We start from the raw sequence: 24,281 nt of genomic DNA, 5'->3' as shown, positions 1-24,281 counted from the left end.
CGATAAGCTTCCCATGCAGATAGCGCATCTAGTCCCATTTCCTTCGTATACGACTGAACTACGTGATTATGGAACTGATCCCAGATCATTCAGGGGAGAATTTACCTTTTTATGTAGAGACGAAGATAAACCAAATATATCCCTGTAGTTTTCAATCTAAAAATAGGATGAAGGGGAGATTAGAGCATTTTTTTCTTGTGATTTTTTTTCAGTTTCGACACAAAGACAAACAGATGCACAAGCCTGTCATTATTTAACATACTTAAATGTTCAGTTTGAATAGGAGGTCTGAACCTGCGTCGACGGAAATTGAATTACTTTTAAACATTTCAAATTTCTCGTGTTTTTGAGTAAACAGTTTTTATTTATAAACATGGTGAATAAACACTGGATTTTATTTGCTTATACAAAAGTGTATACTGATACCGTTGTACACAAACTGGTAAGTAAAACATACAATATAGTCAGTCTTGTATTGATACGGACTTCTGTAACTGAAAAGGCTTTTAATATACTGGACTGCCAAAAGTATTTTAAATGATTATGTCCCTCTAATACAGGATGGCGTGTTTAAGGCGATTACAGGACAGACAGAAGCAGGAGTAAATAAATTAAAACATCTCTCCACAACAATGTAAGTACTATTTACGGGACATGATACTCTACAGCGGCCAAGAGTGACAAAAAAAAACACACAATGTGTATTTTGCTGGACAGATACAAAAGGATGATTGGTCCTTTTAGAGTAGGAAAGCGCAGTCTGTAACACAGTCAAAACAGTATTCAGTTCCTGCAAGGTCACAGTCGTCAAATTCATCGCGTTCCTAACGGAAACATGCACCGCGACACAGTGTGTGCCCGACAGGTAACTCCCTTATAAAAAAAAAGTCCTTGGTGAGGCATGCTGGGAAATGGAGTCCGATTGGCTCTCCAGCGGTCTGCCTTTAGCGGTCTCCGTGACTGTTCCCGTTTTGGGCTCCCTTAGTAGGGGTACTGCTTCTGCTTTTTCCCAGCAAAGCAGGACATGAGGGTGCAGAGCAGCATAGCGGTGGCGGCTCCACCACCCGTGCAGTAGTAGGCCCAGCCGATCTCACAGGAGCCTGTGGACAGAAGGAGGGAGGGGGGCGTTAAGAGGAGCAGCTGGATTGGGAACATCCGAGCACCACATTCTCTTTCAGAGAGACTTCCCCTTTAAGACTGCAGCCAGTAAGTTGTGCATATATGAATAAACATTTGGCCAGAGTAATTAATGTCGTAGTGACATCATGAGGGCAGACAGGGGCCCTCTTCCCGTTTGCTTTGTAACCTCACCTCCCCGTGAACCCGCATGGGGCCACCGTTCCGGGAAAGACTATAACCAGAACTGGGGGGGTGCCCCTTCCCCATTCGTTGATCTGTGCTGCGCTGAATCATAATCCACATCAGCCAATGCCACGAGGCTGAGAATCCATAAACATTTAGGATGTTTAATGCGAATCTGTGGATAGACCGCAGGTTGACATGCTAGACCGCTCCCCCCTCTCCCGGTGTTGGTACAACCCGCGGGGCCTGTTCTGCTTTCCCTGTACCTCAGCACCAGAGAATGATAAACATCAGGGCAGCAGCCACCCCTCCCCAGTCAAAGGAGCATATTCAGACTGCATCCAGAAGGTCGTCTGCTGGCCCATTCCTCCCCCCCTCCTCCTGTCCCCCTCTGAAAAAGTCTGATATTCCCCCGTCGTATGGTCCTGGTCATGTGACATACTGATGTTCTGTCCGCAGATCCGCCTCATCTGTCCCTCAGCATGAAGCAGCTGCTTCAGTAGAATCCAAACAAGGCACTTATCTCTGAAATGGATTTGCAGGCCGTTTTGTAGCTGCGATGTTCCTGCAGAGTGTAATCCACACCTCCCTCTGCTTTCAGGTGCCCAGAATATCAGAGCAGGCTGGGCCCTGCGTGCTCACGACCCTCTGCTCACTGAATACTGACAGACCCAACAGACACAAAGACGGGTGCATACTCACGTTTTACCATGTCAGTGAATATTAACTGTAGCAGACGCTTTTAAGCAAAGCGACATATGTTTTTGAGGGACAATAAGGAGTTAAGGGCCTCACTCAGGGGTTCAACGGTGAATCCACTCTGCCGACCCCAGGATCTGAACCAGCAACCTTCTGATCGCATCCGAACTCGCTGAGCCACACAAGATTTGAAAATTTGTAATATAAGGTATACAGATGCTCCTCTATGAACTTTCAACTTACGAACTTTCAGACATACGAACGAAGAGTTGTGTTCGTTCCTGTCCACAACATCAGTTTATTTTTTCTTAGCGCCAATTCCGCCCAGTACGACTTCCGGCTGCTACTCCCGCCCCGCAGCAGCGTAGCGTGCGTACTCCCAGCATCTTAGTTCTTTGTACTTGCGTACACCCTTAAAATGATGTTAAATGACGACTTACGAACATTTCAAGTTACGAACGGCAGTTCGGAACGTGACTCGTTCGTAAGTAGAGGAGCGTCTGTAATTGGAAGAAAGAAGGGATGCAATATAATGAATGATGAATGTTGGAGAAGATAAAGATCAGTTCTGTTTGATGTTAAACATAATACATGTGGTCAGGTGACAAGGTAAACGGGGAACCGCACACCTCCGAGGGAGGCGTCACAGGCTGCTCCCCCAGGAGGATCGATGGAGCAGCAGCGCCTCCTGTCTGTTCACTTCAGCACCACGCCACAGCAGGGGTCTCCCGCAGCATTCCCGCCTCCGGGAAGGTACCTATCTCGCGGCTGCCCTGGAATCTTACAGCACGTAGCTAAATGGAGCCCCTGTTTGCCCATAACAAACGTGGTGTTTTAGCACCTCTGGCCCAGAATTCCATGGGGCCTCTTTGGGGCAGCCATAGGCCTGCGGGAAACACACGCTGGTCTGATGGATCCCACGCCCAGTGCCCTTTCAAAATTATGCCTCTCGGTGTTGGTCTCGTTTGTTCGCATGAGAGCTGATCGTGGCAGAGACTTACCGAGCTCGAACTGGTCGGAGGCGTTGCTGCAGGTCTGCTGGACCTCCTCACTGTCCCATCCCAGGGGGTAGAGGGCACACCCAGACCCGATCAGCAGACCTGTGGGCATAGCAGAGGAGGTTAGGAGTCGCGGCGAGCAAAATGTCAGGCCCTTTTCTTCATGTGACCCAGAGAGGGCAGTGCCCAAGCTTGGGGGATGGAGGGTGGTGGGACCATACAGGGTGGGCAGATTATCCCCCCCTCCGGGGGCTTTTTATTTAAATGACCCTAATCCCTGTCCGTTCGCTTCCCCTGCATGCACCCATGCGTCACGAGAGCCGCCCGACAGGCCTGGCCCTTTAGCAGCGGCTTTGCATGCGAATGTAGATAGCGGGGGCTAATTAAACGGCACCCGCAGCCGCGGCTAATCCGGCCGCCGCTATCCGATAAGCTCTGGGTCTTGGGTGGGGGGGGGGGGGCATACAGGCCTCTCAAGAGCCCAGAAAACGTGCAAAGGGGGCCGGCCCACACTCAGAGCCCCCATCACGATCCTCGCATGGGCAGGTGCACTAAAAGCATCATGCGGAATACAGACCTCGACTGTTACCAAGAAACAAAACAACAACCCAGGAAGACAAAGGCCATCCTGCTCCAGATGCCGAAGAACGGGGCTAATTTAGTCTGGTCCCCTTAGCGAGACCGATCCCCTCATCCATGAGCACAATTAGCAGTGTGGTAATTACTTTTCCAAGCTAACTTACCTAGAGTCTAAGATAATGAACCTCAGTCTTCCTGGAGGTGGGCGGGAAGGGGGGGGGTGGATGCTGAGGTCATGTGACCACTTGAAGTGTGTAAACAAATCTGAGGGGGTAAGTGTAACGTATCTCTTGAATACACCGTGAACCTCCGCCTGCTTCACAAACGGGGGAGGGGGCTGCAAATTAAAAGGATTACTCTGGAGTCTTTAAGGATCCCCCTGAAGAAAAGGATTATGGGATTGCAGGATGGGGAGCCAGTCGCCGGGTGGAAATTATATATTAAGAACGGAACGAGTCGCCCGTGAAAGATTTCATCCACCAGCAAATCATGGGGGCCCATTCAACCACGATGTGGTCTAATCCAGTTGCAATTTGGGGGTATCCACAGGATACAGGGGTGGGGGTGGGGTGCAGGATTCACTCCGAAAATAAACACAATCAGAGATTCTCTTTCAAGCCCCCAGTAACTCTGTGAGATAAAAGGACCCATAATTGGCTTTAATTTCCTGGGGCAGCAACAGGAATCATAACGTGCGCCTGACCCCCCAGGCATGCATATGTAAAAGAAGGGGGGGGTCATATGGATATACATTACAATATTGCATTATCTTATGTACTGAAAGAAGTTATATCTGAAACCATGACATAGCTACTACTGTTAAACATGGATATCATCTCCACACGGTTGGGTAAAACATTAAAGCTGTGTGGTTAATTACTAAGCCTTTGTTAGACACTTAGAGTTGGGAAGGGAATCACGTGAAAATGAATTTGGGTCAAGCACCTGTGCTCAAGGGTCTGGACCACTGGGCTCACTGTGGTCCCGGGACCTGACTGCCTTGGTCACTGTCCGGCTTGCTCGCTCCTAGTTTGCCCCCGCCTGCAAGTTTTTTCCCATAATACCCTGGGACATCACACCGGACTGCTGTAAATAAATGCGACAGCGATGCTTTTACTGGTCCGGGACAAACAGAGGCAAGGTTCAGCCACATGCAGTAATGTCACCAAACTTTAAACACAAACCGCAGACCGGCGGACGGAAAAAGTGAGCTTCGCAGAAAGGAATGTCGTGAAGTAAACGGAAGGGGAGGGCTAGTCTCCATACCGACTATGGAAATTTTGAAGCTGATAAATTTTGTTTAGAATGTTTAGAATAAAAAAAAAACACTCTGCTTCCTCCGCCAGCTTCGTTACGGAGTGATTTTATTAATTATTCAGCTTTTGTTTTGCCATACTGGGAGGTAGATCGTTATCCCACACAGCCAAAATCTGAGGTTCACATCTTCTGTGGAGTATTCCTACTCTATCCCTCACTCGCACACAGACATACCTACAGAGGCAGTGATATCACACCGTGCACCTAAACTCGGTTACGCTTCTCGGCTTTGACCTGGGCACCATGCACAGACCCACAATGCACCAGCTGCTGCCACACGCAGAGTACCAGCATTCCTGGTCCCACGGGGCCCCACCCGGGAATGCCCATTGAGGACCGTAAGTGATGGGACATCATTCCAGTTATTTATGTACCGCTTACAAACAGCATAATTGTGACAAATTTCAGATACCCTCACATGCCGCTCTGGAGGTGGTTGTCATAGAGACGGGCCGAGAGGAGCGGTGAAGAGCCATCTGCTGAGAGGGAGAGAGGGAGGGAGAGACTCTCCCCGGACTGCGGTTTAGCGGCACGCTCCCGGTGCTGCTGCCTCTCCTCTGCTCCTACAGGACTCTGCTCCCTATCTTGACATTCCAGGGATCCTTCTGGCTTTCATTCCCCCTCACCCCACCCCCCCAACTTCAGCATGAATGAGAAACGCTGCTCTAAGCCCTCTGACATGGCGTTCGGACGCGGTACTCAGAGAGTGGGAGAGAGTGACAAGGAGGGAGGGAAGAAGGGAGGGAGAGACGCCACGCAGGGCGAGAAAGAAGAGGAGAGGGGCCAGTGCAAATTCCAGGGCCCTTCAGCCGGCCAAGTGAAGGATCTTCTAATGGGAATGGAAGGGGGGCGGGGGGGGGGGCAGCCTACCATGAAGGGGGGTGGGGGGGAAGAGGGGGACATGGGAGAAAAAGAGGAAAATCAGGATTCATGACAAGAATCATCCAGGAAAGCCGGTGTGGGACTGACCTTACGCCCCTGTGTGTCTGTGATTCCCAAGGTGGGGGGGGGGGAGCGTGTTTTAAACACACACTGGGACTCTTGCTTTAGTGAGCGATCCTATCCAGTAGTCGACAGTGATGCCAAACTCCCAGCATTCCCTGGGAGGGAGCAACACTGATGGACAGCTGCTACGCTGATCACGTGGCCGGCGAGAACATGAGTCCTGCTTAAAGGTTCACCTCGGCCCCATGCAAGGCCACTCAGTCTTAGCGGAAATTCCTATCAATTAAAAAACTCTCACCACGCTGCAGATGTACGTCTGGGGAGGGCGAGGTCTTTATCAAATGCGACCTCATGCAGAGAGACGTTCTCATTCGCAGGCAGCCATGTTTCTGCACTTGAAAACATAAAAGCCCCATTTGCCGAGAGAGTTTAACGGCATAAACATGATCCTGCTTTAAACTCCAGCCGTCCCTCTGAGCCCAGTCAGATTTTAACAGCATGAGAAATCCTCCCACGCCTGATGCTAACCTCTGCCATCCCCGGATTGCATAAATCTCCCCCACAGTCCACCTCGCGGTGCCCCCTCCGTGCTCCCGCTCCAGTCTTAACGCAGGCAAACTGCTTTCCCAGCATGCTTTGCTCCCAATGCAGTTAAGCTGCAGGCTCTGAGTTTTTATTTTATTTGACTTGATACTTTTCTTTTTTCCACAACTGACTTATGTCATACTGGGACGGGGGTGGGGGGGGGGGGGGTACATGGTTACAGGTGCCATAAAGCTTGGAACCAAAATCGTGCTGGATTAAATACCAGGAAAGAACCAACTTTTGTAACCGTGAGTGAAAAAGCCTTGGTGAGTTGAAAAGCCATGTAATATACAACAGCTGCATAACAATGTATAGACAGGCAGTGAAATATATAAGAAACACATGTATAAGTGACTCTGGATAACCCCATTGACTTTGTAGTCGTGTGACAATGAATGGTCCCTACTGGCCTGTAAGCCTGGTACAAAACAGGGACCCAGCTGGCATGGAGACCTGATCACAGAGGCAGTGCGTGGGGAGGCAGACAGTTCAGGGGGGAGACTGACTGCATATCGTCTGTGTACTGATGCCAGCATTCACAGAGGATGTAAAAATCCCTGATGGCATTCACAGAGAAGGTTAGAATCCCGGATGGCATTCACAGAGAAGGTTAGAATTCCGGATGGCATTCACAGAGGATGCAAGAAGATGTAAGAATCCCAGCCAGCATTTACAGAGGATGTAAAATCCCAACTGGCATTTACAGAGGATGTAAGAATCAGAGGCAGCGTTCACCAAGGATGTAAGAATCAGAGGCAGCGTTCACTGAGTATGTAAGAATCAGAGGCAGCGTTCACAGAGTATGTAAGAATCAAAGGCAGCGTTCACTGAGTATGTAAGAATCAGAGGCAGCGTTCACAGAGTATCTAAGAATCAAAGGCAGCGTTCACAGAGTATGTAAGAATCAGAGGCAGCGTTCACAGAGTATGTAAGAATCAAAGGCAGCGTTCACTGAGTATGTAAGAATCAGAGGCAGCGTTCACAGAGTATGTAAGAATCAGAGGCAGCGTTCACCGAGGATGTAAGAATCAGAGGCAGCGTTCACAGAGTATGTAAGAATCAAAGGCAGCGTTCACTGAGTATGTAAGAATCAGAGGCAGCGTTCACAGAGTATGTAAGAATCAGAGGCAGCGTTCACCGAGGATGTAAGAATCAGAGGCAGCGTTCACAGAGTATGTAAGAATCAAAGGCAGCGTTCACAGAGTATCTAAGAATCAAAGGCAGCGTTCACAGAGTATGTAAGAATCAGAGGCAGCGTTCACAGAGTATGTAAGAATCAAAGGCAGCGTTCACTGAGTATGTAAGAATCAGAGGCAGCGTTCACAGAGTATGTAAGAATCAGAGGCAGCGTTCACCGAGGATGTAAGAATCAGAGGCAGCGTTCACAGAGTATGTAAGAATCAAAGGCAGCGTTCACTGAGTATGTAAGAATCAGAGGCAGCGTTCACAGAGTATGTAAGAATCAAAGGCAGCGTTCACTGAGTATGTAAGAATCAGAGGCAGCGTTCACAGAGTATGTAAGAATCAAAGGCAGCGTTCACAGAGTATGTAAGAATCAGAGGTAGCGTTTACAGAGGATGTCAGTATCTCAGGCAGCATTCAAAGAGGATGTAAGAATCCCAGACAGTCCTGTAACACCTATCGGTATCTCTTCACTGCACTTTTGGTTTGGGGAACACTGTGTGACGACCTTGTTTTGATGCTGTAGTGTAATGTGATAGTTTACGGTTCAGATTTACACCCTCCAATTCATCAGGGTGCCTGGAAGCATCAGGGTGGAGGAGCAGCTGTGAGATGCCTTCTCTTGCGGGGGGGGGGGGGGGGGGGGGGGGCACTGTTAATGAGCCTCCCACTTGGCCAGTACTCACTCAGGATGGTCTGTGCCATCTCATAAATATATAGAAGCTGGCAGTCTGAGAGGAGCATGGGGTGGGAGAGGTGGGGGGAAGCCATCCGGGTATGAAGATCCCGCCCTCATCATGTGACACCCAGATACGAAGATCCCGCCCTAATCATGTGACGCCCAGATACGAAGATCCCGCCCTAATCATGTGACGCCCAGATACGAAGATCCCGCCCTCATCATGTGACACCCAGATACTAAGATCCCGCCCTAATCATGTGACACCCAGATACGAAGATCCCGCCCTCATCATGTGACGCCCAGATACTAAGATCCCGCCCTCATCATCTGACACCCAGATATAAAGATCCCGCCCTCATCATCTGACACCCAGATACGAAGATCCCGCCCTCATCATGTGACGCCCAGATACTAAGATCCCGCCCTCATCATGTGACGCCCAGATACTAAGATCCCGCCCTAATCATGTGACTCCCAGATATAAAGATCCCGCCCTCATCATGTGACGCCCAGATACTAAGATCCCGCCCTCATCATGTGACATCATTACCTTCTTAGCCAACCTTCCGACTGCCTGGGAAGCCATCAAACAATGCTTCCAATAACTGATCAAACAATGCTTCCAATAACTGATATTTTTCCAACCATTATAATCACTGAAAAACAATAAATATAATTGGATTACATAAATGAATACATTGTATAATTTATTAAATCTCTTTGGCTGTTTCTAAATTTCCATCTTTATAATTACAGATCAATCTAGTGAATTTCCCAATCCTGCTCAGCTTAAATGCCCTGTAATTACACGCACCCCCATGCAGTATGTGCAGTGTGGGCCTGCAGTGATGTGCATATTCTGCCCGTTGTGATAAAAAGCAAAGAAACTCCGAACTGCCAGCTGAACCACATGCGGCACAACAGGCAAAGCTGCAATTCTCACAAACACAGCAAAACAATGACTTTCCCACCCCCCATAAACACAAGCCTTGCCGCAAAGCCACCGCCCACCCCGGCACCCTTGGCTGGAGGCCACTGTGATGATGCTTTGAGTCGAGCGATCCAGAGAAACCCGGCAATTAAAAAATGACCCAGATAAAGAAGCCGGCGGCCGGAGAAGCGAACGGAATACAGACCGAATTAACAATCAGCTCTGCCGCCCACGATAGGGAACATTCCGGGTCACGCCGCGTGAGGCCCTCACCCCCCCCCGCCACCCTGCAGAACGTAATTCCACCAGTCAATCACATTAAACTACCAATGCAGGCTGTACACCAAATGCATACTTCAAAGGAATGTTGCGTCATGTGAAGCATGCTTCTGAACATTGCATGCGATTGTATGCGTTTCCCACGGCCCGGGATGCCAAACGGGGAGTTCAGAGAAGCGGTTTTATTTATAGAAGCGGGAGTGCATTGTGAATCAGGGTAACGCCGTAAAGTTCATCTCCTGATTGTACTACGACGTGCGGCTTGTGGGGGGGGGGGGGGGGAGGGGGACGGTCGCATTATGTATTTCTGCTAATATGACGGGGAAGAAAAGTACGAGTGGGTGAAAGGGTGTCACAGTAATGGTTATTAACTAAAATCTAATTAGGATTGTTAATTTATTTCACTCAGCGAGATGCACACACATTGAGAGAGCTGCTTCTCACTGCAGTTATAAGTCGGAGAATTATGACATCATCATAAATCACCGAACTGCAGTGAGGATCAAGTCCAGAGCAGCAAGAAATAGGCCAGATCACCTCCAGATCTCCTCTGCTCACACTCCTTTTCTGGATTCATTTTTTCTGCTTCCATTTGTCACGGCACGGGAGAATGTTTCCTGGCACGCGCTTCTGGGAAAGCGAGTAGTAAAAATGCTGTTTGACAAACAAAAGCCCGCCGGCGTGATGACTGGTTCCCCAGGTCGACGCGTCCAGGCCAAGTCCCTGCACAGCTGCAGAGCAGATCAGGAGGAAACCTGCGCACTGGGCTGAAATGCCTCCGTGCCCCAGTGCCATGTGTCCCAACTCCTGCTCCCCCCACAATCCCAGGACAAATGAGACGGATGCGGGCCGGCACTGAGGTCAGACGGCAGGCCCAGGACACCGTGTGCGTGCATGAGCTCCAAACCAGACCATCTGTGAAAAAACAACCGATTCATTTAGCAGCCCCAAGCAGCATAGAAGAGAGGGAAGCTTGGGGTCAGACAGCAAATTGGGATAGGGGCCTTACTCAAGCACCCCAAAGCAAAATAATTCCTCCGCCAGCTAAGGAATTCGATCTCACAACCTTCTGGGCACGGATCCCTAAACCACTGAGCTACATACAGAACAACACCCAGAACCTCTCTGTTCCTTGGTTCAGGTGTCCTCTCATAGGCCATTAAGCTACAACCTAATAGCCACCCACTCAACCCCCCCCCCCCCCCCCCAATGAAAATGCAATGACGTGGATGGACATACAACGCGCCGTGGTGTGTGTGGGGGCCATAAAGTTTCTGATGCCACTCTATACAGTGCCACGTTCTAAGTCTAGCACTCACACCCACCATCCAGCTATGAAACAATATGATGTAAACACACATCTCAGGTTCAGCAAGTTAGGTTGCTGCGCCTGTGATGAGAAGGTTGTTGGTTTAAATCCCACGATCGGTTGCGTGATTTCACTTTTGGGTCCCTGACCGTCGCCCCTTAACCCAAAATCACTCTAGAGATTGTCTGGCTTCTGCCGTCTCCAAAAATGGCACATTGCTTTGGATCTACTAAACTAATAAAATCCCCTGCCTTAAAAGGGTCAGTCATCTTTCTGCTGAAGATTCTGCCTGCGGGGGAGGGCAGACAGACTCCACAGAGAATGCCCCCCCCTTTCTTACTGGCTGTTTGGCTTATCAGGCCTCGCATACGATTCAACCACCAAAAATAGAAAATGAGATTCTGCAGTAACTTCACAGATTACACAGAACGACACACTGTAACTAACCCCGAATTAACAGGGCTTTTCAAACTTGCCTTCCTAGTCGTATTAGTAAAGGTCAAGTGAAGTCAAGGTGGGGTGACAGAGGTCAAGATGGGGACAAAGAGGTCGGGGGGGGGCGGGGGGTCACAGAGGTCAGGACGTCCTGTCTGAAGCTGTAACCTACACAGCTGCAACAACAGTCTGGAAACTTAAGTCACAGAGTGGGGGGGCAGATCAGGTGACAGATCAGTGTGATGGGACATCACCTCACCAATATCTAGGTCAACATCCAACATGACACATTGTTATGAATTCCGAATTACTGGAATTAGTTCCAGTGAAATTAAATAATCTCCGGACCCACGAATGAGGAAGACTAAGTGATTTTTTTAATTCTCAGTCAAAAGCCATGCAATTGCACACCCACCTGACATTATTTCCAGTTACCTGGTTACTGCACTCATTTCCTGTAAGATTTATGAAACTGGCCCAGTGATTCAGCAGCTGAAACCACTTCCCAGAATAAGATGCTGCCAATTCCACAGGCAGCCGACATACTCAGGGTGATATAAAAATGGAGACTGCAGTGTGAGAAGCACAAAAACCCGCAGGGACTGTCGGTTTTCTCGCACCTGAAAGGACGCCGTCAGATAATTAGCCGGAACAGCTTCCCCCTTAATGAGGGCACGGACGGTTTATGCGCCTTTCACGGTTAACAAGGCCGTGTGAAATGTGGGGGTCTCGCACCAGCAGTCACCTTCAGACGGCTGCAGCGAGACAAGGAAGTGCATCGAGGCAAGGAAGTCTTCGGCAAGCCTGGTGAAGGATTGCAAATTTACCACCACCCCCCCCAAAGCACTGACGATTCAGCATGACGGTGGGAAGACTAAATATTGAGTGTGAGACCCCACCCCCCGAGTGAATTTCATTTTTAATGCTGGACAAAGCCCTGTCCACTTGACTGATCTCCCTATTCAAAGGTCACACGGATACCGTCGCAACATCCCTTCTCCACTCCCGGCCAGTTTCTACGCTATAAACGTCGCCATCTTCTGAAGCGAAATCCCACACCAGATGTTTGAATATTTTACCAGTCCCACCAGTCTCACCAGTCCCAGAGGGCAGGACAGATCCATTCTGAGGGCCTGGCGTAACCTTTGGAGAAGAATCTGACATGACGCTGAGACGTCACGCCCAAAACAAGCACAGCAGCAACCGTGAAGAGAGTCGGGCTCTGAAAAGCAGGTCACCCTCGTCTGCCTCTCCCCCAGACACAAAGAGACTCTCAGCTTTCCAGCTCGGCCGGGAGCAGAGGACGCTGGGAAACAGGAAGTACTCCAGTTTCTCCTCTGCTGACCATCCAACAATGGCTCCATTCAGAAGTGGCTCGCGGGACACGCTGGAAACATCTGGACATGGTCAGGCTTCGCCTCGCTGGGGAGCTCGATCTCAGCAGCGCCCCTCTAGAGCGCAGGGGGTCAAAAAGCGGCCATCAGCAAAAATACACACCAGTGATGCTGTGTTTGTAAAATCTGTGGCCACTACTGGACACAATTAAACATCACCGTCATATCCTATGGAATTTATATAAGTATGGAACATGGTGTGTCACAAAGGAGAGTCCGTCACCAAGATTACCGTCCGTCATCTCCTGATTTAGCACCATGACGATCAGTATGGAGCAACGCCAGGGATGTAACCCCATTCCACAGGGGTACCGCCCTGGATCGACGGGCTGGGGGGGGGGGATATGAGCTCATAGTGGGGGCCTGGGAGGGATACAGGGGCCAACAAGTGTGGGGTATCAGCTGCACAGAGTCCCCCTCTGACTCTCATCTTGGACCTGGTCCCCAGGCTGGCAGCAAACTTCAAAGAGTTAAAGACTGGGGGGGGGGGGGCAATGAATATTTATGACAGAGAGCGAGGTTGCTGAGGCAAACAATGAACAATCCTCGCTGGGGGGTGTCCCCAATCGGAGCCTTAGGGGGTGCACAACTGGGGCAGATCAACTGGTTTTGCGGGGGGGGTGGGGGGGGGAATTACTGTTCTCTTTTTTTCTGGTAGTGCTGTTTTTTTTTTTCCATCAGTGAGGTACCCCCCCCCCCATCGAGCTGGTCCACAACAGCATGAAAAAGCATTAACCACCCGTGGGGGTCAGGGGCTGAAGGGGTCAACGGTCACCAGTGTCCCAAGCCTGTCAGCCACATACATACACACCCGCCCTACAGACCGGCGGGACACGACTTAACATAATTACCGTGCTGAACATCTGCTGGTGGACTGAAAAAGGCGCCAGAAAGCATGCATTAAATAAAACGGATAAAAACAATAATCATTCCGAGCCAGCAGTGTTTCATGCAGAATAAACACCTCAAATATGCTGGCAAAGGGGCTAATTATTCAGGGAGACGGAACCTCAGCTGAATGCTTGTGTTCCGCTCGTCCGTTACACACTTTATTCGGTCTCAGCCCGCGGGACGCACCATTCTGCAGCGGGCAGGGGGGCGGTGATCTCCATTTCACAGTAACCGATTTCCAATCATGCTACTCGTTTCCCCGCCACCAGAACATGCTACATTGCTCACTCCACTTGACCCCCATTTCCTTTGGGTCGCCCCCCATTTGTCTTGCCAGGCAGCGGGACGTCCCACTGGGAGACAGCTGGTGGGGGGGGGGGGTTGTCACCGACTAGTGTTTAATTTAACCCTTAATAAAAGTCATCTGTCTCCCTCTGAGAGAGGAAAGGTGCTCTTAGTTCGCTTCCTGTTGTTGGAGGGTGCTGTCTGCCAGATGAATATCTACAGGGCCTCGTTATTTACCGGTGAAATTGACCGTATCTCAGAGTCCACCATCGGCGGGAGGGCACAACAGGCTCACTGTGCCTGTGTCTCGTTCCGGAACGTTCCCCGGGCCTAGCTGACACGGTTAGCCGTTAATTACACGTTATTTACAAGCGTGCCCTTCTCGGAAACACGACGGTGAAAAAGCCTCGTTAAAGGGGCCGAACAGTATGAACACAGCGGCCCGTGCCACGGCGGCTGTGAAACTCAGATACGCTGCAATCTGAAGAAGCACTAAAGTGAGCAGTTAAGATGGATTCAGGGCACATGAGTGCAGGGCCCTTTGGGAGCCAGGAGTGTGAGCTCTGCCTGACTTAGACGCCTGAAAGAGGAGCTGGTGTCGATGGAGGCAGCGAGCAGGTTGTCTGGAGTTAGCCTGAAGCTAACGTTCTCTACCAGGAGTTAGCCTAATACCGGGGCCCCCTGCCTAATCGTAAACCTCTATTCTCTAATCAGTGTATTAAGTGGTTCTTACACCCTAGACCCGATGCCCCCTTGAGTTTCTGTCAGCTTGCTTGGTTAACCGCCCCCCCCCCCCCACAGAGTGCCCCAACACAAGTAAACGAGCCAGATGAACAGCGCCCCTCCCCCACTTGATGGAGATTAACACGAAGTCTGGGAGTTTAATAAGGAATTTGCTCCGAATCTCCATCGGTTATAAAGTTCAATTTAAAGCGATTGCCTGCTTGATTCATATCGATCGCTGCGGCGAGCTGGTCATTAATCACCACATGATCCTGTTTGTCCCACTCCGTTCTTGTGTCCACTGCCCCCCCCCACCCCCCACCCCCCCCGGAGTCTGGCCAAGCACCAGCCTTTTCCTCACCATGTGATATTTCACAGGAATAAAGAGACCGGACAGGGCGAGCTGCCTCATTACAGAGGGAACCTGACGTTACCCTGTCACAAACAATCCGTCTCTCCAGACCTCGCACCTCGCATCTCTCCCTCTCTTCTTCCCTTTCATCTGCAGAGCCTTCTCCTCCCACAAGCCAACCCCTAGCAGAGAAGAAACTTCCTCTGGAAACAAGTGCTTTTGGATGTTCCGGGGAAAACGTGTCATGCTCAGCAAGCAATCAGCTGGAGGCCGAACCTCGCACATCGAATGACTCTCCGGGCCGTGGATGGAGAGGAAGATCGAGACCGTGAGCAGCCTCAGCCATCGTCTGCCCCGGCTGACCTGATACACCCCATTACATAATTTCCCCACCAAAGAACACTGCGATGAAGAGCTTATAATTACCGTTTTTCAAAATGGATAAAAAAAAAAACCTCGCACCAGTAAGCAGAGACTGCCATCAAAGGCAGTGGCGCCGCCCTGCTGGTTACTTCTTGGTGGAACTGCACTACAGATGCTGGATTCGGGGGTTATTGAGCAGACAGATGGACAAAGAACACAGAAAATAGTTAGCAGGGTCACGGGAAAAGGTAGGAAAACACCCCCCCCCCCCCCACCTTGCCTATCTGCTGATCTCATTCCACTCTGTCGGGGGGAGGAGGGGCAGTACCAACCACTGTTTGCTGGAGGTTCCCTGGGGTGGGGAGAGGGAGATGGAGAGTCGGGTTTGGGAGGTGGATTAGTTTTGGCTGACAGCTGACTGACGAAGGCAGGGGGGAGGTCCCAAGGGGCATTCCTACTGTCACACAGAAATGACCCCCACATGGGAAGCGATGGCACGTGGCAAATGACCCCATCCAGTACATCTCCCCCCCCAGTACACCCCACACCCCAAGCTGTCAGCTGTGTTCCTTAGCCTGACCAGCCCCCACCTGACTGACAGAGTGTGTCGGAAAGAAATGACTGCCATAGGCAAACCCTACCCTCTGTTTTTCACCTCGAACCCGAGCCAGGCTCCCTTCCTCCCCTTGCAGATGTCTAAACTGAAAGCGGGTTTTGTTTGGTCCAGTTGTGGCGGGAGGGGGTGGGCGTCCCCTTCCTATTTGTAATTATGGTTCCTCACTACCCCCAGGAATACCGGTACCCTGTGTTTTCAAAGGCTTTGTTATTTCAAGGCCGCGGAAAATAACCTCTTACAGCCATAAATTACAAAATTACAGTGAGTGGTTGTGAATAGTAGTTAAGCTGCCAACGTTTTCCCTGTTAATGCTGTACCCCCCCCCCTCCCTGCCCCCACCTACAGACACCAAAGCGCAATACATCATCATCATGACCTGGATGAGGTCCAGAGGGCTGAGGAAACCTGACCGCTGTCACTCACCTAACTGGCCACGCCCCCCAGCCACGCCCCCCAGCTAGTTCTGTCGCCTCAGGCTCAGCGCTGATCTTCTTCATTTTCATCCGCTGCTGTTTCCATGACAAACCAGCAAGGAGGGTTTGTGCTTTCCATCCGACTCTCTCTCTCTCTAACGCACAACCAGGTGTGGACCTGGGGGAGGAGCCGACGGGGCTGAGGTGGGGGGGGGGGATGATGTTTTGGTTTCCCTCCACACACTCAGCTGTCCAACATCCTGGGATTCATTCTGCCATGAATGTCATATCCCGGTTCAGTTCCACCCCCTAAATGATGGGAGGGAGGCACTGGAATAGACAAGCCACAACTAGGCCCCCCTCCCCACCAGTGTCAGAAACCGAAACATCTGGCAGACCGAATGTGAACGCTCCGGTTTCAATTATCGTGGGGCGCTGTCGCCGCAGTCAGAGCATTTGATCATGAAGATGAGCTGGTTAGACACTTCGAAGGAGCCAGACCGTCTTCCGAAAGTAAAGGGAACATTTCAGTTACTCCAGATTGTGTGTAGGGGGTATAAATACAGGACTATCAGTATATGCTTATGTACCCCCCAAATCTTTACCATATAAGGTTTTCCTTCTGCATGTAGCAGTATTATCTGTAAATAATACTGTAAAGTATGATCATCTTCCACCTCCATACATACTAAACCTCACTCTAAACACCTCACTAAACCCCTTATGCTAAACCTCACCCTAAACCTCACGCTAAACCTCACCCTATACCTCACTCTAAACACCTCAATAAACTCCTCACGCTGAACCCCACACTATCCCCACACTAAATACCTCACTCTAAATCCTACGCTAAACATCTCACGCTAATCCGCATACTAAACACCTCGTGCTAAACCTCATGCTAAACCCCTCGCCAAATCCCAGACTAAACATCTCACGCTAAACCCTGGGTCCTCCTCCCAGGACCTCGACATGGCCAGGTCAGGTGCCGGAATCGCGTCCACTTAAGGTGGTCCCAGTGATGAAGCAGGTACAGGCTCCTAACACGAATGTTGGCCACTGCCGGGGTGCTATCTGTTCACCAGGCTGCCTCACTGTCAAGCCCCAGAACTGGGAAGGACATGGAAACTGACAGACTAAGCGCACAGCAAGCAAGAACTGCGGTCTGGCACTCCGGCTCCAGCATCCGGGACTTACACATCATTAATCTTACATTTCGTATCTATTAACTCCTCACTCATGACTCCCCTTTGGACATCTCCCATCGGCCTTTATATGATAGAAACCAGAAAAAACAAATAAGCATCCAGTTATATAGTAACATTATAAACACCCACACTGACCCATGACAAGCTGACTAAACTCATTAGTAAATTAAAACCTTAGAATCTTTCAGTTTCCAGCATCTGGAACATTCCAACTCGAAAGAGAAACCGAAAACGTGGCTATTTGGCTGGAAGGGTCCGACGTGGGACTGTCTCGAAATTACGGGATGAAAAGTGAAGGGCAGTGTTTTCCTGTGACATCAATCTTCAGCAAAGCCCAGATAAGAGTCAGGCACCAACTTTTCTCCACCAGGGCTGGGGGCCATAGCTAATGAGGGCCCAGTCAATCACAGACATCCAAATGACAGACCCGCGTTTAACTCCTGTGGGGGCATCGTTACATTACGGGACGGTCCCTCAGGAGCCGTGCGTGACTGCCACACTTATCAACTGATGTGGCACACTCCAACTCCAACAAGGTGACCGGCGTTATCAAGCTGCCATTATCATGCCATGCCCCAGGCCGGGGAGGGAGAGAGAGAGCGAGAACAGACAGAGAAAAGAGAGAAGTAACAGAGAGACTCAGAGGAAGAAGAATGGGAGATTCGTGGGGAGATACCTTCACCATGCAAGCAAGGCATCCCTCATGTGACGGAGGAGGTGCATCTCTCTGCCAGAAGCCACCCCCCTCCCCATACAAAGCCTTACTTCATCAGCGACACAAAGCCACTTTGTCCTGAAGGGCGGCGCCGTCACTGAGCAGGAGGTCGGGATCAGTGGGAGAGACGTGTAATGGCAGGCATCTGTGCGGTCACACGATCAGCTCAGGCACATGATCAGCTCAGCCACACGATCAGCTCAGCCACACGATCAGCTCAGCCACACGATCAGCTCAGGCACATGATCAGCTCAGCCACATGATCAGCTCAGTCACATGATCAGCTCAGCCACATGATCAGCTCAGGCACATGATCAGCTCAGTCACATGATCAGCTCAGTCACATGATCAACGGAATGAAGGGAAATAAGGCGACCTAAGTATCATTAAGCCAATGGTGCTTCATACCTGATCCCCATTCCACCTCTCATAATAATGTGACTCTGGGCGACATAGCAGAATATGGAAGTTTCCAGCTCACAAGCACCAGCTGTCTATGCCCTACTTTGCTGGGTGGTCTGAGGAATCAGACGGAAGGATCTGGAAAACCCAGCGATCTATTGGAGGAGTTCTGCTTCCCCCGTTCCAGGTTCTGTCACACAGTTTGCTTTTCATTTTCATGCCCCCACCCTCTCCCCACCTCCGTGTCACCTCACTGCTTTCTAACATGGAGAATGCATTTCATACCCAGAATGCATTTCATACCCAGAATGCATTTCATACCCAGAACTCTGCACGTCCCAGCTGCCGAGGGACACGGCCCTTCTTATTTATAATTAGGTGGGGGGTGTTGGCAAAGCCTCACTCCCGAGAGCGGCCTTGTGAGAGTTGCCAGTGTCTTTAAGAAGCCAGATCGCGTGTCCTGCCTCAGACCAAACAGATTTTTAACTCAGCACAGCTGTTCCTAACATAACGCTGTTTGCCCCCCGCCCCCCCCCAGCAACAAAACACAAAAGGCCCCTAAGTGTCCCGTTTAGCTCAGGAATGTAGAGTCTTCAAAGCAGGCATGCCGTTGCAGATTAGCTTCCAGAGAGTCTGCGGGAGTCCATCGGCAGAGTCAGACGCGACGTAAACGGCGTAACACAGAGGGAAGAGGGATTCTACAGGGATCCATCCGTTCGTCTTTAACCAAATCGAAAGAAGCACACCCCCCCCAGCCCACCAAAACAGGCCTACACATAATTACAGCTTATACAGATCCACATAAATCACCAACAGCGGGACGTGAAGGGACACATCAGTGCGTAAAAGCGTCCAGTCTGCGAGCACGTTAAACTGCCTGCAATTCTCTCTGGAGCCTCCCTGTCTGCCACTGTATTAACGACTGGCCCAAGTTCCCAGTGTGTGATCGAGAAACAGAGTGCGGAAATGACCGGAACAGGAAGGGGACGGGGGCCCGGGAATCGCAGGATGCGGCGTCTCAGAACCGCGGTGGTTGGTATGAATGCATCCTTTTTGAAAAGGCTTTGCGACTTTATCCATTTATACATAAACAATGCCAATGCACCTGTGCAATGACAATAAAGACATTCATTCATTCATTCGCAACACCACACGAAAACAAAGATGGAAAGCAGAGGGGCCGTAATTCATACAGAGGGGCCAACCTGATCATTATCCATTGATAAGCTTTGAATCCGCGAGGGGCGGGACTGGGGGCACTCTGGGGACCAATCAGCTTTCAGCTGGGGCCAGTGATGCTGTAGCCCCGCCCCCATGTACTTCCCTGGGTTTACATCCAAATCTTGAGTGGCGATCCTTAGAGCCGTCGGTGGGAAAAGTGTCACTGGACGAACCATCTTTTCTGAGGTCATCGGCCGTACGGCGCCTCCCTCAGGCAGAAGTTGGCCTGACGGCAAGAATTGTTTGCTTTCTTTGTTAATGATTACCAGGTCAGACAGGGCACCCCGTTAACATGGAAATGTTAATACAACAGAACTAAAGGCGCGAGATCAGGCCTCCATACCAGATACCAGACGGGAGCTGGGGGGCTGCAGCCCGTTCAGATGGGTGACTCAGGTTTGAGTCACGCGTGGAGTCACCTAGTCCGTGCAAGGAACTGACACTGTTTAAATGAGTCAGCTGACACAGGTGCCAATCCAGTCCCTGCACCCCCAGTGGAACGAGGAGCCAGCAGAAAGCCCCACCAGCCCCCAGGCTGTATTTGGTCGGGGGGGGGGGGGGGGGGGGGGGGCAGACTGAGAGCCTGAGCTGCCTAACCTGAGTGTCTGAGCCTGTTTTTGGTTTCTCCCCTCTGCTTCCTGTTTGATCTAGATAAACTCTGCCACCCCGAGTCACACTGAGTCACCTCCGTTCAGAGAGACAAAGTCCGGCTGCCAAAGAACGTTCCATGTCACGGTAAATTTCCTGGCTCAGCGCTTCATCCAGAAAGTTCCCCTGCGGCTCTCACGTTGCCTTGTGCCTCGTGTGCCCCGTAGGCGATCTGCAAGCAGCGGAGAATCTCGCAGCTGGGACAGACGGCCGGTTCTGAGCCAGGTCCACTTCCGGCGGGAGCCGACACGAGGCCGGCCATCCCGTTGGGCGCCGTGCACTACCTCCCGCAAGAAGCAGAGCCGGGTGACCTTTGACCCTGAAAGGATTGATCAGAAGCAGAAACACGGAGAAACTACTAACCCCACCCCCAAACCATGCCCCTCCCCCAAGACATGCCCTGCCCACAACAGTGCCCCTCCCATAAACCAAACTCCACCCACAAACCATTCCCCGCCTTTCCATACCAACAATCTCAAAGACACCAGCATAATTCCACCGCCAGGAGTGACTTCCTCTGGACGCCGAAGCAGAGGCGTCACCACGGCGACCTCACGGAGCCGATATAAAGTACGATTTAGATCGGCCGTTTTCATTCACATCGCTAAGGAACAATGACTTCCCCCGAGTCAGGGCTCAGTGGAGCAGAGAGACCGAGGATGTGAATGGGAAGAATTAGGAGCAGCTTTCATTGCTGTGGGGAGCAGAAGGCCATTCCCTCTCCAGACACCCCCCTGCGGACAAGGGACAATGGGGTCCAGACAATCGGGATCAGACACTCCCCCACCCCCAACCTTCAAACATCTAGGAGTTCACAGCCTCCTCCTCTATCGCTCCAACTCTGCCCCCGGAAACATCTTATAAACCCCCCAGGCTGATCGGACCTCTGACCCCTCTCCGGGAACTGCTCCACTGTCCAGCTCACTAATACCCCAGCTCCGCGGCAGCCTCCCCTGCTGGGGTGTGCAAATGGGAGTACTGCTAGGAGGAAAATCTGCCCCCCCCTTCCATCTGCTTTCCAGCACTCTCTCCTTGCTGCTCAGGAATGCTCAAACTCACATGGCCATGTACTTGCCAGAAGATTCCGGAAGATTCCGGACGCTCCAGTCCACACAGACTTGGCAGGGAGGTCGTCGTTACACAAGTCAGTGGAACGACAGTCTAAAGACTTACAGCTTACTACGGTTTTACCCAGGGAGACAAATACAATACAGAGTATAAACTCCGATATAAGCAGAGCAGAATGGTCACCCCCCAGCTCTGACCAGCCCCCCCCCCCAGGTTATGGAGGGGTCATCTCCTGTCAGACACCTGTGCCACCTGAGCCTGAGAGACCACTGCAGCTGCCCCCACCCTCCTGCAGGCTATTGCTAGAAATTCCCCAAAACACTGCCACTAAAGTTTCCCTGGATGGGACCGGGTTACTGCATGAGAGATCTGCGAGCCAATCAAGTGGGTCGTAGCAAAGCCTTCAGCAGCTTGTGTATGTCTGTGGGTGGGTGGGGGGCAGGAGCACCAGCGGCCCTTCAGGCGGCCTGTGCGACCCTGCTGCGGGGGCATTCGGACAACACCAAGGGCCCTGTGCGGACAGCGAGCCAGCTGGGACAAAAATACGACCAGCTCCTAAAGGACTGAGCCCCACCCAGGGGCAGAGGGCAGATGACGTGCTCGCTCTCTCCCCCCCCCCCCCCTCCGGGCCAGTTTAGGGGGAAGGAATGTGGGATTCTGCATATGGAATTCCGGGCTTTGGAATGCTCAACTTGTCCGTAGAGAGAGATCCCTTTATGGAGCAGAGGAAACGGGCTACAGAGACGGTGTGGGGGGTGTGCAGTCCGGGGGAGGGGGTGCCTGGAAGTGGGGGGGGGTTGCTGGAACTTACCACTGACGAACTGGATGCCACCGGCGGCGCGGCCGACGGCGCGGGAGATGAGCTCGGAGACGCAGCAGCCCATGAGGGCAGTAAGCGCCACCAGCAGTAATAGCCCACAACCCACGCCTGTCACCACGGTGCAGATCCGCCACTCCAGGCTGGGGATGGCCTGGAATGAGGCGTAGCGCCCACACTGCTCCAGCATGACCGTGGCCTGCCGCTCCTCATCCCGCACGGGGTATGAGCAGCGGCGGAACGTGCCAAACGACACTGGCTTGTCCATCTGCGAGCCAAGGAGCCAGTAGGGCATGAAGAAGCCCACGCAGCAGGCGGCCGCGCTCAGGAAGGAGAGCAGCGCCCACACCACGCCCACGCACGTCAGGCTGGACGCCATGGCCTCGCCGATGCCCCCCCCTCCGCGGTTCGAGCCCTCCTGCTCCTCTCGCTGCTTTTCTCTTCCCTTCGTATAGCCCTTTATTTGATCCACATCTGTACGCACGCTGCTAGCAGCGCCGCGCGCCTCGTCCTCGCGCTGTCAGCTGGTCCCTGTGCAGACGGAACAAGAGTATATATTAACCAGTTAAGCATCCCGAATATCCCATAACTGTCGGCATTTGAAAAACATAAATATCCCATAGTACTTTGCAGATACAACAGAGCACGTTTAACCGTGTGCTTGTGTGGGTAATAAGGTAAATCAACTAGTTTTAGACTTCGCAGCCGCAAGCGTATTAAACATAAAAATCAAGTGTTTATAAGCATCGCATAATGACACTCGAGCGTCTTACCCGAACCAGTTCGGCGTGAAATAAATTCGTGTAATATAGAAATTCAAACCCACCACAATATTAAAAAGACAATTAACTCCTTTCAGTGTCTCCAAACACATTTGTGCGCGCTCCTGAACAGCAGCGCACATCCGCGCGATCGCATTGGAAATTTTACAGAGTAAAGATTGCGGATCGGAGTTTGCAGAGCCGTAACTTACATGAGTCAGTGTCTCCGTTCAGCGAAACCCGTTAAGTTGTGAGGAAAGACGACACTCACTTAGGAAAAGGGAGAGATCATCCAGACAGGGGTATACAACTGGTGTCCGCGGGTCCAACTGCTTGAGTTTTAAAAGAGCATGGACAGCGATGCCTGTCACTAACCCCTTGGCGACCCAGCTCCGTTCCCGGGTCCCCTTCAGCCAATGTCACAAACGAGATCGCCCCCTTCCCCGTGCTGTGGGTGGACACAGACCGGAATGACCTCCCTCCGGCACAACCGACTATCTGTGTGAGTCCTCGGTTATACTGTAAGGTCTGGGCGCTTCGTCGCACGCCGATCTTAAAAAGGACGGCGGTGCGTAAGCGCATTGGCGACTGAGCTGTCAGTCAAAGCGAATCCCCGCCCAGTGGGCGGGACCTCAACAGAACCACGCCCTCGGGCAACCTGCCGGCACGCGCGGGAGCGAACACCGCCTGGCTGCCGCGCGTGTTACGACGCGTGTAGATTTATGATAAACTTTATTTTAACTTAATGTTAAACCTGACCCTGATATAGCATGTGCACTGCAACTTTAAAGAAAAATGAAAACGCATTTAAAACAGAAAGGTGAGTTGGTCACTCCGGATTAAAAACTTTATTTTGACACTGATAACTAAATATTTCGTTAAATTACATTGTTTAGGAAAAACACAGTATTATGTTAACAATGCCATTCTCGGTCACATACTTGCACCTTGCCCCCACCAGCTTTACTTTAATCTCCACTAATGGCTCAGACTTACCTCGCATGAACCTCGAGCATTCGCACCCATAACCGGAACCGTAAATCACGTCGCTATGCATCGGTCACGGTGCGCTGCAGACCGACCTCCCAGCAGAGCGATCTCTCCAGGGAGAAATGGCACCAAGACGAACAACAGTAGCAAGAACGGGAGGCAATCTGAGAT

At 51.3% G+C, this 24,281-nt stretch overlaps 1 protein-coding gene across 2 annotated transcripts; it reads right to left on the bottom strand.

Annotated features, from left to right (window-relative positions):
* Positions 1-515: 515 nt before the first annotated feature.
* LOC125724944 (LHFPL tetraspan subfamily member 6 protein) lies at positions 516-23,644 on the bottom strand. 2 transcript variants are annotated; one of them, XM_049001434.1, is made up of 4 exons: positions 23,333-23,644; positions 22,354-22,890; positions 3,003-3,101; positions 516-1,100 (listed from the first exon to the last, which is right to left on the bottom strand). In XM_049001434.1, the coding sequence occupies exons 2-4, from the start codon at positions 22,736-22,738 to the stop codon at positions 982-984; spliced, it is 603 nt and encodes a 200-aa protein (XP_048857391.1). In that variant the 5' UTR covers positions 22,739-22,890; positions 23,333-23,644; the 3' UTR covers positions 516-981. The 2 variants fall into 2 exon arrangements, with proteins under 2 accessions (XP_048857391.1, XP_048857392.1); XM_049001435.1 differs by having other exon boundaries at positions 23,392-23,644.
* Positions 23,645-24,281: the final 637 nt, after the last annotated feature.

This window comes from Brienomyrus brachyistius, unplaced genomic scaffold, assembly GCF_023856365.1.
Source record: "Brienomyrus brachyistius isolate T26 unplaced genomic scaffold, BBRACH_0.4 scaffold58, whole genome shotgun sequence".
Taxonomy (NCBI): Eukaryota; Metazoa; Chordata; class Actinopteri; order Osteoglossiformes; family Mormyridae; genus Brienomyrus; species Brienomyrus brachyistius.
This window is presented reverse-complemented; position numbering and strand designations above follow the sequence as displayed.

Coding starts and splice junctions, on each gene's coding strand:
- LOC125724944 (XM_049001434.1), bottom strand. CDS start 22,738: ATGGCGTCCAGCCTGACGTGCGTGGGCGTGGTGTGGGCGCTGCTCTCC. Junction 3,102..22,353: donor TGGCATCCAGTTCGTCAGTG/GTAAGTTCCAGC, acceptor CTATGCCCACAG/GTCTGCTGATCGGGTCTGGG. Junction 1,101..3,002: donor CTCCGACCAGTTCGAGCTCG/GTAAGTCTCTGC, acceptor TTCTGTCCACAG/GCTCCTGTGAGATCGGCTGG.